The sequence below is a fragment of the Alexandromys fortis genome, unplaced genomic scaffold, assembly GCF_014885135.2.
Source record: "Alexandromys fortis isolate MF-2015 unplaced genomic scaffold, M_Fortis_MF-2015_v1.1 scaffold_292, whole genome shotgun sequence".
Lineage (NCBI taxonomy): Eukaryota > Metazoa > Chordata > Mammalia > Rodentia > Cricetidae > Alexandromys > Alexandromys fortis.
This window is the reverse complement of record NW_026068162.1, coordinates 796682-814944: the sequence shown is the minus strand read 5'-3', so window position 1 is coordinate 814944 and position 18263 is coordinate 796682. Positions and strand designations below refer to the sequence as shown.

Here is an 18263-nt window from a genome sequence, read left to right as displayed (position 1 = left end):
TGAAAATCTCCAGTTCTCAAGGACCACTTCCCACCAGCATGAGAGGCCACCCACTTGCCTGCCTGCCTGCCTGCCTGCCTCTCCTATCTAGTGTAGAGGGAAGGAGAAATTGGTACTTTGATCATCTGCCCACATCAGTCTAGGATTGCTTTAGGGTGTGGGTCACTGTAGTTCTGAACTACTTACTGGCCTTGCTATAGTTTCTGTAAAAAGCTCAGGTTTCTCTGGATCACACTCCTGAGCGTCCTCAGTCAAGCCAGTTAGTGCTCAGTTAAAGAGGAGTCAGTTGATTGGGTCTTCACTGGAACAGAGGTGTTGGGGACAAAGAGGAAAGTTGTATGCCCTCGGGAATCTGTCATGGTGGGAGAGTGGTGGAGAAAGTGTGTAGCTTCTATGGCTAAGGAAGAAACAAGGGAAATGTGTCCGTTTGAGTCCTGGGACTTCACTTGGCTCAGGTACCTGATTATGTCTGCCTCAACCTTCTTTTCCTTCAGATTTATCCTCCTTGTTACTTTAGCGACAGGGCTGGGTTTTTTTTTTTTTTTTTTTTTTTCATAATTCCAAGAAGCTCCCTGAAGGCAACATGCATGAGGTCTTAAATCTCTAAGGGGAAGAGGGTCTTGACTGATAAAGGAAATATTCCAGGACAAGTCTGTTCTGTGGATACTTAGATTCAATGCCTGCTAGGTCTGTGACCTGCTAAGCCGCATGCTTTAATGTGGGTGCATGGTTAATAATAGGTGGAAGGGTCAGAGCTTAAAAGTCACAGAGCCTTATGGGATGGAGAGGCCCTATGATTGGCTCTTTTCCCCCAAAGTAACTGCACAGGACAAACAAGCCCTATCATTCTTGTGTGCATAGTGATCCGTTGCTGCTTGCATGCATGGAGGATCTGCTGCTGCTGGCATGCATGGTGGATCTGCTGCTGCTTGCATGCATGGTGGATCTGCTGCTTACATGCATGGTGGTTCTACTTCTGCTTGTGTGCGTGTTGGATCTATTGTTGCTGTATGCATGGTGGATCTGCTGCTGCTTATATGCATGGTGGTTCTACTTCTGCTTGTGTCTGTGGTGAATCTGCTGCTGCTTATATGCATGGTGGTTCTACTTCTGCTTGTGTCTGGTGGATCTGCTGCTGCTTACATGCATGGTGGTTCTACTTCTGCTTGTGTGCGTGTTGGATCTATTTTTGCTGTATGCATGGTGGATCTGCTGCTGCTAGCTGGAACTGATAGTAAGGGCAGATGCTGAGGTTTCTGTCCGGGGAAGGTGGGTTTTCACGGTCTTACTCCAACATGCAACTCAGTTTCTGAAATCGCTTAGCCTGAGGCTTTGACCACCACTGCTCTTCTTTGTAGACTTCCCAGACTCTCCTCTGCCTTGCAGAAAAACAAGAGGCCATTGAGCCTGGGCACATGGAGGGGAGCAAAACAGCTTCTCACAACTGTGGTGTGGTACTGTCATATTGCTCCTTAGAATGTCATATTGCTCCTTGTATGTAAATATCTTGGAGACTGGCTAGCTCATCTAGGGGATGAGATGTACATGAAGGCATTCTGAAAATGGTTGAGTTACCCAGAAGGGTCCAGTGTTCCTTAAAGACCAAGGGATGGATTACCCCAAGGCTGTATCCTCTCAGAGATTCACTTACTGGATGCTAAGCAGGGACCAGATGCACCATTAGGTGTCTCTCAGTCGCATTTTCTGCATAGTAGTGATTAAACAGAACACCTGTCATAATGGCCCCATGGGATGGTTGCTCTTCACTGTCAGCGTGACTGGATTTAGAATCACCTAAGAAATGCACTTCCGGGTGTATCTAATGGGGACATTTCTAGAGAGGGTTAACTGAGGAGGGAAGACTTATCATAAATGTGGGTGGCACCATCGCATAGACAGAGAAGAAAAGGGGAGGAAGAGGACTGAACGCCAGCATTCATCCCTGTCTTTTTCTGACTGAGCAGACAAAATGTGGACCAGCCACCTCACACCCCCTTCACCATCCTCCTCCATGACGCATGTGTCCCCGAAAACTATGAGCCAAAACTGTTCTTTAAGTCACTTTTGCCAGGGACATTGCCACAGCAGCAGGAAAAGCAGCGAGTGCACCACGAAGGTTGCCGCAAGCCCAGTTTTGCAAATGTGCAAGCTGGTGCAAAACAGGGAAAGAACTTGCCCAAGGACAAACAAAAGTAAGGGACGGAGCCAGGATTCAGACAATCTCTGCAGTATCCATGTACTCCCCACCCCCATCCCCTTAATCATTGCCATCCCTTGGCACTCGCTGCCACTGCTCAGTCCTTCATTTGTTTAGCGTACTTACTTGGTATTGGCTCTGACAGGGTCCCCTAGCACAGAAGATTCATGGCAAACGCCCCTTGCTTTAGGCCCTATCTGGGCCACCCAGGCTTAGCCTTGTCTTAGCTATTGGCTAACCCTGAGTGTACCCTCACAGTAACTTGGATTACTGCTGTGTTTTTGTGTTTGCGTTTTGTTCTGTTTGACACATTAGGAGATGATCCAGGGCCTTGTACACACTAGGAAGCACTCTGCCCTTGAGATCCATCCACAGCACCCTCTGCTTTTTATTTTGAGGCACGATCTCAATAATTCTACTCAATCTGGTCTTGAACTGCCCTGTAACCCCAGCAGGCCTTATCTTGAAATCCTCCTGCCTCAGCCTTCCAAATAATTGGGATAACAGGTCTGTTCGATTTGGTCCAGCCTTGAGCCTGGATTTATTCCTCTCCTGGTCTCAATGGACCCTCCTACATTAGCTACCCCTGCTGTCCTTGTTTGGGTGTATTTCTCTGGAGGCTGTCTTCCCGTCCGTGGTGTAATGAACAGATTACTTAATGGCAAGTAGAGGCTATCATCATTTGGCACTTGGTACAGTCAACTTTAGGTTGTCTCTCTAAAAGGGAGTTTGCTCATTTGCTCTCTTGGGAGTCAGACAGCCCTGACTACCCCCCCCCCTTCTGAAATAGGGTCTCACTATGTAGTTCTGGTGGCCTGGAACTAACTTCATAGTTTGACTCTGCCTCCGAAATGCTGGGAGAAAAGTGGGTGCTGCCATGCCCAGATAGCTCTGACTTTAATCCAAGCCTTGACCTTTACTCCTGACTGTCCTTGAGCTAATGGGGCTCCCAGCCTCATTACCTGTAATGTTTGCCTTAGTGATAGCAGCTGTTGCGAAGACTGACTAGAGTAACAGGTAATGGAGTTTCATACCTGGCTGGCAAGGGAGAGCCATAAATAGGTAACCATTAGCATCTCTGAAGCCCTTCTAATTCTGACCTGTGAATTTGCATATGCTTCCTCTATCTCCTAGAAAACAAGTCCTTGAAGGACAGACCTTCCTTCTGTTCTCTGCCCTGGGCCAGTTGCTGTGTTAGTCATCTTGAAGGTCCAGGTGAAGAGGATACCACAGTCTACCATTCCATCTGAAGGTCCTACCATGGGCTCCAGAGTCCCAGGCCACGGACAGAGACTGGGCTGGGAGAGCCTACAGCCATGGAGTGGGAAGGGAGCCAAGGAGGCTGGGAGCTATATGCTTCTTCAGCTGGGGCGGGAAAATGCCTACTGAAGTCCTGTCTAGGCTGGGTTCTGTTCCATCTGGGGCACAGAGAGTCTGTACTTTGGGTTGGTGATTCAGGCTGATGTGTTGATGGCTGAGGTACGTGGGGAAGAATGACTTTGATGGGAAACAGTCTCTACTGCTAACTGAGGTAGAAGCCTGGACTAATGTGTCAGCTTGGCTCGGGCCCTGCAATTCTTCTGTGGAGTCAATGCTCCTGCCGCAACCGTGATTTAGAGATGGACTCTGTGACCCTCCTACCCTTGTCTCTTCGGCATACCCTCTTAGCGTGCACCACCACAACAGGCATAAGCTTCAATCTGCACTTGGCTCTCAGTGGGACCTAGAAAAGCCTCAGCAAAAACAGACTGAGTACAACTCAGTTCCTGAAGTTGGGGTTCCAGGTAGAGTCACTTCCTTTTCCCTGCCCAGGAGTGAGAGAAACCCACCGACCTTGGTAAATGACAGGTTCTAGCTGGGAGTCTCCGGTCACCTCTAGAGTGAGCTTGGAGGCAGGGTATCTGGAGGCCTGGGGGCTGTGTCTTAAAGGCACGGAGGAGGAGGGGTGTATGGCTAATGGGAAGCAGGTGAGGGGCTGTCTGTGCCCCAGCCAGGGGACAGGCTGGCTGGGATGACCCAGCCGGTGGGAGGACCTGTCAGCTCACAGATAATCCCCTGAGACAGGCTCCGGGGTGACCATTCGTATTCATTATGTGTGAAGTGGGCGGTTGTAAAGTTAGCTTTCTCTTCATTCAGTTGTCGCTGGACAGAAAAATATGAGCTGTGGGCAGATGCACCTGGATGGGAGCCAGTAGCCAGCATCCGGCCTCCCCGTGCCCTCCCCGCAGGCCCTCTAAGCATTGCCCATGGCCTCTGTCGGCTCCACCGCTCTCTCGCTGACTTCATCCTGGACTCAATGTCATTTTCTTCTATCTGGTCCCATCCTTATGTCAGCTTCGTTTGCTTGAGCTTCACAGAGTCTCTCTACTTCTCTCCTTCCATCTTTCTTTCTTTCTAAACCAGGAGAAAAGAAAGTGCGTTTCTTGGCCACTGCTGTCGCTGGCATGGAGTAGGGAGGCCTTAGACATCTTTCTGCCTCTATGGCCAGTACCATCCCACAGACTGGGGTCCCAGGCTGCAATAAGAAAAGCAAGCCGAGCAGCAGCACACTCCCCTGTACTTCCTGGCTGTGAGCACAATGTGACAGCTGCCTCACGCTCCAGCTGCCTTGCTTCCTCCAACACAGTAGGAACTGGGCCACAGCCGAGAGGTGGTGGTGGTACACACCTTTAATTCCCGGCAGAGGCAGGCAGATCTCTGAGTTTGAGGTCAGACTGGTCGACAAAGTGAGTTCCAGGACTACACAGAGAGCCCTGTCTCTGAAACAAAACAACAACAACCAGAACAGAAGCCTGTGCCGTGAGCCAGAATAAATCCTCACCTACTTATACTTGCTTTCATTGGGATTTTTATCACAGCAAGAGAACCACCCAGGACAAATGGCTCTCTGGCTTTTGTAGGGTGTAAAGGTCAAAACAGCCCTGACCACTCCTTGAATGATGGCATTTCTAGTGAAGCCGTACGTCCCCTGGAATCAGAAATGGGGACTTGAGCCCCGATCCCCTTACTGACCAGTGGGTAAAAGTCTAGGAGGCTCACCAGTGAGTGGCAGTCCTACACAGGGCTCTCTTTCAGCCAGTGTCAGGATAGAGAAGAAGGAAGTTACCAGAAGCTTTCTCTGGAAAAGGAAGAGAGGAGGATCCATCTATGGGGCTGCACAGCCACCTCATGGTAACTGTCTTGGTTAGGAAATTCAGTCTGATGGGGGAACTTGTTCTCTCCTTGATAATAAGCATAGCACCCATGTGTCTTTGCATGCTTGGGTTTCTCTGTGCCTGAAAGATGAGGCGTGGGGTGGGGGACGGCAGGGCTGGGCTGAGTGGAATTCTTCAGAGCAATGTGGTTGTGTTTACTGGGAGGGTGGGAGGGCCAGGCCTGCTTTTTCCCTGCCTTCCAGGCTCCAGAGATAAGGCAGGGGATGAGGGGTAGAATGGGTAATACTCTAAAACCACAAGAAAGAGTTCTGGCTTTTGTCTCTACCCCACAGCTCAGACATGCTCTCTGGGGCATCTGGGAGAAGACAGCTGCCCCGCCCCCCAGCACTTGGGGTCCCAGCCCACAGGCACTCAAAACCTCCATAAGATCCCTGTCCTTCGATTCTCTCCGTGGTCACTTCAACCACAAGCTTTCCTCAGCTTTCTTACTTCTGTTCCCACCCCCGAATTTCCCTACCAAATAAATGAGGCCCGACGCATTAGAGCCTCTTGGGGTCTGCCAAAGCCAGTGAGCTGATGCAGGTGACAGAGCCAAGCATGGCATCCATTGACCTTGAGGGTTCTGTCACCGACCCTGCACCTTTTATTAGAAGCCCCTGGATTCTCGCTGCTCCACAGGAGGGCTTGGCCCAACCTAGATCATAGATACAGTTTAATCCTAAAGCAACGGAGGACCACGCACGCTGGGGACAGACAGCCGCTCAGAATGAAAAAAAAAAAAAAAAAGACCACTGTGTTTATTACTACAAAACAAAGGCATCTTTACAAAAATTGGGATCCGGGTCTCGGGGCCTCAGAGGCTGGAAAAATCTGTTTTATTTTGATCAACATCCAATCTGGTTTCTATGGCATAGTCCTGACCTGATTCCATGAAAACAAATCCAAATATTTAATGTTTGGTGGAATTTCTTCCCTGCCTCTTGGAGAAAATGACTCCAAGTATGTTGGTAGACTGGGCTGAGGGTAGAAAGATGTGAGGGGTGCTTGGGGCAGAGGAGACCCCCACCTTTTATCAAACTGACTATAGCCTTTTGGTCACATGTCAGCTCCAGGCGCTGAGCGGATGTCCCCTGGTGGCCAACCCTAAGTGCCACAGAGAGCACCTCCCTGCTTCAGTCTACCTCCTCCTTCCATCTTCCTGGACCGGCTCCCCGGATTAGAAACAGTCTTGAGGAAAAGGGCAGCGTCTGTCACCTTTCCTCTCGCCCAATTTGAATGAGGGGACCCAGTTTATAAGGCAGAGTCCTGCATGCGTTGAAGTCTCTTCAAGTCGTCCCATCTATTCTAAGAGATAAGACCCTGTAGCCTGTTCCCTGAAGGAGGCTGAGGGTCCCAGATTCTTTCCCAAGCTTCTGGAACCACCCATGATACGGAGGCAGAAGGGTTTGCTGTCTGGTGTTCAGGTGGAGATGGGCAAGGAGCAGGTGAGAGCAGGAAGAGGAGCAGCTCAGTCTGTGTCCGTGCAAGCCATCACGTGGTCCAGTTCAGCAGGCTGGGGGACTCTTTGGGCTTCACCCTGAGCGAGACAAGGCTTGGAGACTTGTAGTCACCATCCGGAGAGGGCTCAAAGCTATGTCCTCCCAGGGCAGGAGGAAAGCCATGGAGGGAATAGATGCCGGGGTGGGCTGCAGGGGAGGCTGGCACCCCCATGAAGCCAGCCACATTTCCATGGGAGTGGGAGTATGGGGACATGCATGGAGAGGGGATGCCCTCTGGAGACATGAGGCAGGGTCCCCCTGGGCTCCCAGACCCTGGACTGGGCCACAGGGAGTTCTGCAGCTGAAAAGAGAAGGGGAAAGAAAGGCTATGAACTGCTTGGCCCAGAAGCTGGCATCTTACCCTGCTGGCTCTCCCATTGTCTTTGAAGCCTCAGAAGCTTTCTAGAAGTCTCCACTAGGCCCAGGGTCACATCCCTCCTATCATCCATACTGGCATCCAGGATGTCCCCACCATGGCTTCTCAGAAACTATACTCTCTTCCTAATTCCTCCATGTTCTGTGTGTATCAGAGCAGGCAAGAGCCCTGCTCTGCAGAGGAAGAAATTAAATGATTTGCCCATATCACACAGCACCCAGATGCTGCAGGAGATGCTGCAGCTCCTCCCTCCTCCCTCGGAGCACATGTTCTCACTGGCAACCCCATAGATCAGGCCTTGTTGAAGGGTGGGGCTAAAGGTCTCACCTGAGGATGACTGTCAGTTCGGGGCAGCACAGAGATGTCATAGGCAGTGGTGAAAGGATTCCGCCCCTCCTGCATCTTCCCATAACGCTCCCGCTTCCGCCACTTGGCTCTGCGGTTCTGGAACCAGACCTGGGGACCATTGGGGAGGGTTAAGGGGTGCCAGAGCTACCCTGAGGACTAGAGCCTAATGGGTGAGGGTAATCACTGAGTCCTCTCCTGGGATCTAGATCCAAGTCAGAAAATCCCCAGTGGCAGGAGCGTAGAGAATTCTCACTGTTTCCAGAGCCAGTGGAGCCTGGGAGAGGCCCCATCCCAGAGCAGCACTATTGGCCCCCAGGGGCCCCAGCAAGCATTCCCAGGCTGAGTCACTTTCTTCGTTTCCATCCTGGCTAGGTCTTGTCACAGTGTTTGTTATAGGGAAAGGGGGCCTGTGGGCTTCAGGGGCCCAGGATACCTCCTAGGTGCACCGGTGTGTGGGTGTTGGAGTCTGGTTGATCCACCTTGCAGCATCCAATGAATTAAGGCATTCCCATTGAGGTAATGGTCCTGTCTAATCCCTCAGTGGCTCCCTGGAAGCCCCGGCCTAGAGCCCATTGCCCAGCAAGGCTGCTTAGGTCTCTGCTGTCTCCATAGCCTTCTGTCCTGCCATGCAATAGCACTTTGTTCTTCCTCGATGCCTCCCAAGCTCCCACCCACCTCTCTCTTCAGACACCTGCTGTGTTGTTCCTTCCCGCCTGTGTGTAAGTTCTCCCTTCCTGGACTGCCCATCTCTTCAACACGTCATCCAGTCTGGGTTCTTCTGTAATGTCCTGGCCTTCCTCAGTCTCTCATCACATTCTAAGCCCATGCTCTCTTTGGGGATCTACTTCTCAGTCATTTATGTGTTCTTGGCAGGTGAGGGATCATATGTCTTATACACATCTGAGCATACACGTGATGAATTTGGCATATACCCTATCCAATTTTTTTTAAAGATTTATTTATTATGTATACAACATTCTGCCTCGATGTATGCCCACACGCCAGAAGAGGGTGCCAGATCTCAGTACAGATGGTTGTGAGCCACCATGTGGTTGCTGGGAATTGAACTCAGGACCTCTGGAAGAGCAGCCAGCGCTCTCCAGCCCTTACCCTATCCTATTTTATTTATTTGTATTGGCATATATAATTCTATTTCTTTCATTTAATATCATGTCAGCTGTGGAATAGATGCTGGTGATATGGAAACCAAACCAAGGTGGGTGCAGTGGCGCATGCCTGTAATTCCAGAACTTGGGAAGCAGAGGCTAGAGGATATTAGGTGTTTAAGGCCAGCTTCAGTCACATACTGAGTTTGAAGTCAGTCTAAAATACGCGTAACCCTGCCAAAATTCAAATCCAAAACCGAAGTCAAAGCCAACCACACACAAACCAACCATTGTTTTCTAGGGAGCCATGTGGAGATAAAAATAGAAAGAGCAGTGATTGTGTTTTCTATATGTGTGTAAAACCCGGCCACCGTGTCTGGGAGGAGAACATCCTCAGCTCTTGTACGTTCCCTTCTCCTTGACCACCTCTACTCATGTAGGCCAGTGACCTGACAGCTAAGAGGCTGTGCATCCCCCAGGTTGTTGGGACCCCAGGGCAGGCCTGGCCGGGGTCAAGAGTGTCCACCATGAATGCCCTCCTCTCTCCTCTTCTTCCTATTCAGGCATTAGGCCTTTACTGGGAATTAGTCTTCTGTCACCGTCCAGTTCCCGCTGGAGCCTCTCCACTCTGGACCTCTGCCTGAGCTTGGGACTTGCCCTCTCCATTGTCACGTGTGTGGTCTTAATTAGTCCCCTTCATGGGGTGGGGTTTATGGTAAGTGTCATGCTCCTGTCAGAGAAGAACCTCCCCATTCTCTAGGGCCTTGGTGGTTGGGGAGGCTTCTGGGCTGGGTTTGGGGGTTCCGTGGGTCAGAAAGGCCTAGGAGCTGGGCCTGGTGGCTCATGCCTAAAATGTGTGTTATTGCCAGCCCCCAGGAGGCTGTGGTAGGAGGATCTTTAGTTTGAGGTCAGCCTGGGCTGTCAAATGTATCCTGGGATAGCCTAGGTTCTAGACAGAATGAGACCCTATTTCAAAAGCACTCCCCCCCCCAATTAAAACAAAAGAAAAAGAAAAGGAGGAAGAGGAAGAGGGGGAGGATCGTGGAGAGGAGTGAGGGAGGTGCCCCTGCCCCACACAGCACGCATTTCCACAGGGAAGAGCAATTCAGACACCACCCCAACGCAACATTCCAGAGACTCCCTGTTCTGGACTTTCTTAGCTTGTAAAATCTGGGGTTGTTTCCATAGCTTGAAGAACCTTGGCGGACAGTCATAGAAGACAGTTTTAGCTGCCACCTAGACGGGACAGGAAAGCAGGAGGACACGACAGGGAGAGGAAACCACTTGAGCCTCTCCGGTCCTATCTGGCTATCAGGCCTGCTTGATGGACCTTGCTGGCTTCTGTAAAGCAGCCTGTGGGGCCCCACTGTCTGTTAGAGTTGGTCCCTACCATAGCATCTTCTCGAGTCTCTAAAAGGGCCCCATCCTGGGAGTGATTAACAGGAACTTCTCTTCCCTCACAGAAGGAGAAGCAGATTCCTCTGCCAGGACCGTGATCTCACCTTTTTCTAGAACCCCAAACCCTTCTCTGCCACTGGGAGCCTGTTCTGATTAAACTGTGAACCAAAGCAAGGCCATGGGTGACCACTCTTCCTCTCGAGCAAGACTCTCAATGAAGGTTCTCTCCACCCCAGTCCTGCTTGTCACCTTCCTGTTCTCCATTGCTTCCAACACGTTTGGGCACAGCTTTCCTTCTCCCCCTTCCAGCATCTGCTCACCCTTCTCTCCCCCTTCTTCACTGCCTGGGTTCCCCACTATGTGAGGCAGTTGCAATAGCCAAAGGCCCTAAAGGTTTGTCTCTGTACAGAAGAGCCTGTTGAGGGGAAACATTCCTGGTTAAGTCCTCCGAGCTAGAAGCTGGTTGTTGGCTCATGGTGAGCCTGACATGCCCTGAAGTCACCTTCCCACCCTGGCCAGCCACCTCAGAAGTAGCACTGTTAAGTGTTCAGGACTCACTTCTTCCACCTGGTGGCCCTCAAATTCTCTGCCTTTCTACTGGTAATTCCTTTCCCAAAAGTGGGCAACAGAAACACCAAATATCTAGCCAGCTGGTAAATAACAGAGGAGTCCCAGGGACCATGGGACTCCAAGAGACCAATGCAAGACTATGCCTGAGCCCTAACCTAATGTAGTTCATTAGGAATAGAGAAAAGTCTGTAGCCACAGTAGAGCTAAGCATGAAGGGTGATCTCTAAAGGCCAGCCTCTAGGAAGAGCTGGGCAAGGCGACTCTGTGAGACACTAGTGCCCACCTCTCCTAGCCCTTCCTTGATCTGGTCCATGGTCTGAGCGACTGTGTCAACCAGAAAATCTGGTGCCCACCATGGCCTCACCTGTACCCGAGCCTCCGTCAGGTCCGTACGTAAAGCCAGCTGCTCCCGGGCATACACATCGGGGTAGTGGGTTTTCTGGAAGACTTTCTCCAGTTCTTCCAGCTGGAATGTGCTGAAGGTCGTACGATTCCGGCGCTTCTTGCTCTTGCTCTTGGCCAACTCCATGGAGTCAGGAAGTCCGGGAGAAAGAGGGACGCGAAGGCTGGCCAGGCAGGGACCTGGGGACCCTTGCACGTTAGAGGGCCCGTCTCTGGGACCTCCTCGGCAGTCCACGGGCAGCTGGGGGAAGCTGGCAACTTTGGAGGCCTTCTCTTCAGCTGCAATGGAAACACAAAAAGGAGGATGAAAACCTAACAGGGGGTTTTTGTGGGTGGAATCGAGGGAGGGCAAGAGCATTGAAGTTCTAGTCTCCGCCTCCTCCTCCTTCCCCTGCTCTTCCTCCTGGCAGCCACCCTCCCTGGGAGCCTGGCATTCAGAGGCCTGACTGTTGAGCCTCCAGCTGGGGAGGGGGCCCTAGGGAACTATGTGCTCTGTGGTCTGGGCAGATCTTCTAGGGCCTTAGGGGGGTTCATTTCGGGGAAGTGCTCTGTGGTGGTGTGTCCCACAGGGTGTGGAGGTGCCAGGATTGGCGCCACAGCAGGGACTGCCACCCTGGCAGGGCCAAGGGTGGGGGCAGGGGTTAAGGATGGGGTGATTGACATCTCCCACCCCTTTCTAGAGTGTTCTCTTGTTCTGGCTGGGCTGGCCTGGATTCCCAGGCCCTCCGGCATGAGCTTACTACCAGGGCCAGGCAGGCATGGACAGAGATGCATAGACCACCTTTGGCTGGTTTCTCCGTGCCTCATTCTCTGAAGTCCAAGTCTCACTGACATTAGTATTCACTTTCCCAACTCTGAAGTATGAAGAGCAAGCTGGTACAATGACGATTCCATAGGAATCATGGCTCTTCATTCATTCTAAAGCTGTGAGGTCAGAGCAAGAGCTTAGGGTCCAGCACAGAAAGATGGAGGCCAGATAGGCTGTGCTTTGGCGGGGTCCTGAGGGACCAGTACCACAACCCCCTTTCCCAGTTACCCTCAGCATTGTCTGCCGCCCCTCCCCCAAGGGGTGTCTGAGTGCTTCCTCATCACCTCTGTTAACAGGCCAGGCCGAACGGATCCCAGCAGCCTCCCTCCCCGTATGGCTGACCTGGCATGGTGAGAAACAGATCACCACAATCATCTCCCACCCTTTCCCTCTGGAAAAGACCCCCAGCGGTGTCCCCATAAAGTTCCTCCTAGACAGTCTCCTGGGATGGAAGCCACGACGCCACAAAGACGCCCTGCTGACTCAGAGGGCCCCTTCTTTGGCCCCAGGCCCATCTCCAATGGGGGCCTGGCCCTCAGGAGGCCTAGCTAGCTGGCACCAAGAAGCGTTTCTTCCTGAAGACCTAATGTCAAGATCCCAGCTGTAAGTGTGTGTGTGTGGAGGGGTACCCTGAATCAGATGAGTCCCTATCTGGAGGGCACTTTCAGCGGGAAAGTGGTCAGCGACCCCCTTGGGATCACCCAGACTGTGAAATAAGCTTTCCACGGGTGTCCTGAAGACCTGGGCAGTCACACCAGGCCTGGCCTCTGGCTACAGCAGCTTGTAGAGACAGTCTCCTTCATGGTGCTCAGGTCATGCAGTCACACTGCAGGCCTTACTGTTCCCCATCGTCACATCTTGCTAGGAAGGAGGAATCAAAAAAAAGTCAAACTACATCATAAAAAAATTGTCAGAGAGAGCCAGGAGCTTGGAATGGGTCACCCTGGAGATAACAGGACCCTCAAAATGGCCTGGCAGGGAAGAAATTTGTTGTCTCGGGTTCTCAGGAAGGTGAGGGTGGATTTCAGGCAGAAAATGGGTGAGAGGAACCGAGGACAAGGGCTTAGGAATACGTTAGCTAACCACCACAGAGAGCTCCCGGAGGTGTTCTGGTTCCTAACTCTCAGTGTCTGTTCCCTGTTCCCAGAAGAGCCAGCTCAAAGGAAATACTCCAATCTAGGGCCCAGCCACTTGCTTTCCTGATCTTGAGCCCATAAGCTGATAAAGTCAAGAGATCAAAACCCAGCAGAGCAGTTATCCCTCAACAGAGGCTAAGCCTGCTGGCCTCTGTTCCTCTCTCAGGGCCAGACAACTGCTGCCCCTCTTCATTACTCTTTCCCTCAAACCTCCCTGCTCTAGCTGGAGGACTCCAGGAACCCAGCCGCTTTCCAGAGCTTCCCAAGCAGCTTCCAGAAGAGTCAGGCCTAGGGAGAGCAGAGACAAAAATGGGAGAAAAGGAAAGGAGCCCCCAGGAAGGCAGTCTCAGAGTTGACGCCAGCAGTTCAAGCTTGCCTGGGGAAGGTGGTTCTGTCAAGGAACTCCTCTGAGGTTTGAACTATTGTCAGCTATTAGAGCACATTGGGGGTGGTCCAGAGACAGAGAACTCAAGTTGGTTGTTGGCCACTGGGAGCCTGAAGCTAAGTGTAAAGAGGATCCCGAGCCTGTGCAACTGCAGGAATGCAAAAGCCCTCTGTAGGAGTGAAAGCCAGGTGCAAGGACTGGGACCTCTGACATGCCAACAGGGGTCAGGATTCTTTATCTCTGACCCGGCCTTCAAGCATCCCTGACAAGGGAGAAGCACACCACAGCCCTACCACAAGCTGTCTAAAGTCACCTCAAGCTGGGTTGGTGAGTAGCATCCATCCTGGTGCTCCAAAGTCCGGATCGGTGGCACTCACTGTTGTCACAGAATCAGCCACCTGGCTTTCAGCTTTCACGGCAGCTTTGCGTTAAGATGCATCATTTTTTGTCGTCATGCTGGGGTCTCTAAATGGGTCAAGTAGTTTCTGAGCTTGGGCTTCCTCAGTTCTGAGGGCCGCTTTTAGGGAAGACCTTAAGTTCATAATAAGCACCTAGTTCAGGGACGCCAGCGACGGGGGTGGTGTTCTCCTTGGAGGTTCTTAGCCAAAGATTTAAATTCTACCCGGTCCGCCGGCCGGGTCTTGGGGCTGTAGGTCTCAACTGAGGCAGGCGGGCAGAACGCTAGCAGGAAACGTTTCCAGAGGATTCGTTCCCAGGTCAGAGAGCCAAGCTTAGGGACAAATTGGCAACCCTGGAAGAGCCGGAAGGAACCACCCCTGCACACATAGGTACCACCCGAGGAGGGTGGATGGGTGGATGAAAAGGACAAAACAAGGCCCGCATCGGGAAAAGGGCAGGATGCTCTTTGCAAAGTGCGGCGGGCCGGCGGGAGACAGCCGGGGTGGGGATGCCGGGTGAGAGAGAGTCAAGCTCCTAGCGCAACAACCTGGTCTCAGAAAAGACCAGCCAATGCTCCGAGACCGATAATTTAAAGGCAGGGACGTGTGTGTGTGTGTGTGTGTGTGTGTGTGTGTGTGTGTGTGTGTGGTGTGTAAAGTATCTTTACTAAGGATCCATGTGCAACGAAGACCAGAACCGAAGAGCTCCAGTCAGGGCGTCAGAGGGAGCAGCGGTCAGGACCCCAGCCCAGGCTCGAGCTTGCAGCGCTTCCTTTGCGTTTGGCCTGTCTCCCCGCACAACCCATATCCCAAATCGTTAGTTTTCGTAGCTCATTTGTTGTATTTGATGCGCGCTACCCCTTTAGGAAGTACTCTTTCTTTCTTTTTTTCTCTCTCTCTCTCTCTCTCTCTCTCTCTCTCTCTCTCTCTCTCTCTCTCTCTCTCTCTCTCTTTCTTTCTCTTTTTCCCGCTTCTTTCGATCTTCGGTTTGTTCTTTTCGTTCGTCCATTTTTTCTCTTTCGTTTCTCTGTCCACCCTGCCGATTGACTTAGCCTGTGACCTTTATTCTTCAACCTCTAATCCGTTGTTTTGTTCAAATTCCCTATCTCCCCTTCGGTTGTTGCTGGCGTGGTTTTACTTTCTTTAGCCTTGTTTCATCGCACGAACAGACTCGCCGCCCGCCTATGCAACCTCGCGACCACCAGCTTCTTGGCTGTCCAAGAACCCGAACAGTAGGTGCAGGATGCTGCGCAGCGGAGATCTGGACTGTGGGGTGGGTGCTGCTGGGTGCGACACCGATCCAAGCGGGTACCTGTCGCTGGCGGTGCTCTGGGCGCTGCGCGGATGCCGCCGTCTGGCAGGGATCAGAGGAGCCAGGCCAACTGCTTCTCATTAAGTCCCAACTGTGGTTTTTATCAGGAGAGCCTCTTTCAAAGGGCATTAGACGCGAAGCCTCAGCGGACTTGCTCATTTCCTTCGATGACCCCAACACACCTCCCGGGCCTCCCCTGCACACTCCCACCACCCGAACCGGACGAAGGCTGGAGCTGCTCGCTGCCCAGCTACTCCAGCTACTCGAAGAGCAAGCGATTTCCGCATGGGCGGATCTCCAGAGAGATCCATCTCAGAGTCTGGGCTGCGAAATGAGGCAGCATACAAGGGGTGGGCGTGGGCGCTGAGATTCTGGTGGGTCAGCGGGTACAGTGGGCGGCAAGCCAGTCTTGCTAGACCCGGCCGGTCAGGCACATTCTCAGATCATGACACGGGCCGACTCGCCTTAGCACACACTGCCCCTGGAGCGGGAAGCGCCCTAGGACTGTCCAGGGCCGCTTCCGACGGCTCAGAGGTGGCGATTCGGTGCCGGGATGCCAAGTGCAAGGAGGGCGGCCTTCCCCTTGACGGGAAGACAAAGTTAGTCTGAGAAACAAGAACATAATTATGCGGTCTTGACAATGGCCCCGGCACTGAAGGGGATCGATTGGCCACCTCCACTCTGCGGAGCGTCTAAGGGCAACGGTAACACCCTTTCCTGAAGAGGCTGGGCCCGACGTGGAGAGCTGGGTAAGTCCAGGCCGCAGCCCTTCGCTGGGTCCAACTTGGCCACTAAGTCGAGACCCAGCCTATGCGCTCTGTCAACGGGCGCCAGACACAAAAGCCGAGCTCTTCTCTCCCAGCGTCGAGGCCCAGTTAGACTTCCGGGCCCTCGACCCAGTCCCCGCTTCTGGGTTGGTGGCAGAAAGAGGCCCGATTAGGGATGAGCATGATCCCTCCTTTCATGTTCTGTCGCCTTCGAGGCCGGAATGGGCCCAAGATCGTCGCCACTCAACCCTTCTTTGACCTCCCGCCTCCCTTTGCTGCTGCTGCCGGGGACACAAGCGACTCTGCCGTCCCCAGCGCACTGGCCTTGCCTGCCCAGGCCAGTAGCGATCAAGCAAGGGAACCGTGGGAAATACGAGACGGGCCAAAGTTGAGAAGCAGAAAAGAGGGAGAGGGGGTCGGGGAAACCTAGAGGGGCCGGGGTGTAGGGGGAACGACACCGAGTCCTGCTGCGCTTTACCTTCCGCGGGGCCCTCGTAGAAGTGGCCGCCGTTGAGCACCGGGCCCGGCCCGAGGTCCTGCAGGTACTTGGCGGGCGGCTTGGCGGGCTCTGGGAGGTAGGGTTCCAAGGGCCCGCAGGCCGGGAAGCGGCTAAGCCGCTGGCCTCGGGGTGGTGCGGGGTGCAGGTGAGGCGCTGCGTCGGGAGTCCCCTGGGGGCCTGGAGGTTCGTCCCCTGGGGCCGCATAGGGACCGGCTGCCGGCCCCACGGAGAAGGGCGCGCAGCTCTCAGGGTCCATGCCGGCTCCGGGCTCACAGGCCGCCGGGGCTCCGGGGCTCCCGCTACCCGCGCGGCCTGTGAGCGCCTGCCAAGGGGGAGGGACCTGGGCTCGGGGGCGCGGAGCCCCCGGGAGCGGCGCGCGCCGCGGGGGGTGGGGGGCAGGATAGGGGGCCGCGCCTCTGACTTAATGCTGGAACCATCCACGTCACGTGCGGCCCCGCGCGGGTTAACCCCTCGGAGCCCAGGATCCCCCTGATTCACCCCGAGCCGATATCACAAGCAGTTGGAAGAGAGGAAGAGGAAGGCAGCTTCCTTTCGAGGGCAGGATCCCCTTTGTCTACCAGTCCGGGTGAGTTTTGGCTCTGAGCTGCACCCTTGAGTCCTGATATCCGTCTCAGTGGCTCTTGTCCCCAGAGAGGCAAGGCAATGTGGGTAGACGCCCTCCTCCAACATATTCTCTGAGATCTGAGTGGAGAGCCCCCTACAGTGGTTGAGTTACCCTTTATCTGAGTCTTCTGCGGGTGGCTTGGGGGGAAAGCAAGCACACCTCCCTTAGACACTTGTATTGCACAGACTTATGAGTGAGTGATTGGGCACTGAGGTAACAGCTCTAAGCTAACCGGGGCTTGGGGATCTTGGGCCTGGATACCATCCTTGATCGTCTGTGGCTCCTTGACCCCATCACTTAGTGTTTTCATCTGACTGTGGAGGTCCTTCTACATATTGGTGATGAGCTCCAAAGCCAGGCAGCAGACAGGTTCCCAGGGCTTCACCGCGGTCTTTCCAGGTAGCTCTTGGTGCAGGTACCAAGAAGAAGTAGAAGGGTCATTGTCCCTCTGAGCAGCGTGAAATAAATGCCTTTCAGTGTCCAGGGACCCACTGCAAAGGGACTATTTCAGGCCTGCTATTTTGGACATAGCGAGGGTAGGATGCGTTTCCCAGGAGGTGAGTCTCCTCAGCCCCAAGGAGACGTGGGATTAGAGTATAGTTTAGCTTTTCTGAAATAGAATGCTCTTTGCATTCTAAGAGTTGGAAAGAAATGCCAGACAGAGGTCCTTGGGACTCCAGTTTAAAAATCCCTTAGGTCTGGGTTAAACCATTTGTATTTTTAGTGCCCCTGGAGATTAGCGAGAGGGGTGGGGAGTCAGACGTCATTTGTATTTCATTTGAATTCTCAATTTTTAAAGGAATCCAAGAGGCCTGGTGTGAACACCTCCCTCTTCCGTTGGAGGCTTAGAGGGGGTTTCTTGGCTGTCCTCAGCCAGAGTTGGGCTGTAAATCAAGGCCAAACAGGAACCAGAAGCCTTGCATCTCACAAGGAGTCATTAAGCCATTATTAAACATACCATAACTTCTCTGAAGCCTTATTGGCTTAAACACCACATTGGAGGCATTACGGCCATTAGGGCCCCTAATCACAGACTGCAGGCTGGGCAGAGATGGGAGCACCTGGGGCTGCTATTTCCAGCTAGAGAAGCTTGGCTCAAAATGAGGTTTTCCCTCTGCCTGTACCGGAGGGGAGGCCACTGGATTTCAGTTGTGGACACCGTTGAATTGATTATTAATACAAGTTCTCAATACTTGTCAATTGGATATGGTTCATTGTCTAGGAGGATGTATCCTTTTAGGAC

General features: G+C 53.0%; 1 protein-coding gene across 1 annotated transcript; it reads right to left on the bottom strand.

Annotated features, from left to right (window-relative positions):
• Positions 1-6212: 6212 nt before the first annotated feature.
• On the bottom strand, positions 6213-16679 carry Alx3 (ALX homeobox 3). The gene is made up of 4 exons (XM_050127816.1): positions 16375-16679; positions 11053-11369; positions 7594-7722; positions 6213-7191 (listed from the first exon to the last, which is right to left on the bottom strand). Exons 1-4 carry the CDS (start codon positions 16649-16651, stop codon positions 6883-6885), a joined length of 1032 nt encoding a protein of 343 aa, XP_049983773.1. The 5' UTR covers positions 16652-16679; the 3' UTR covers positions 6213-6882.
• Between the last annotated feature and the right edge of the window lie 1584 nt (positions 16680-18263).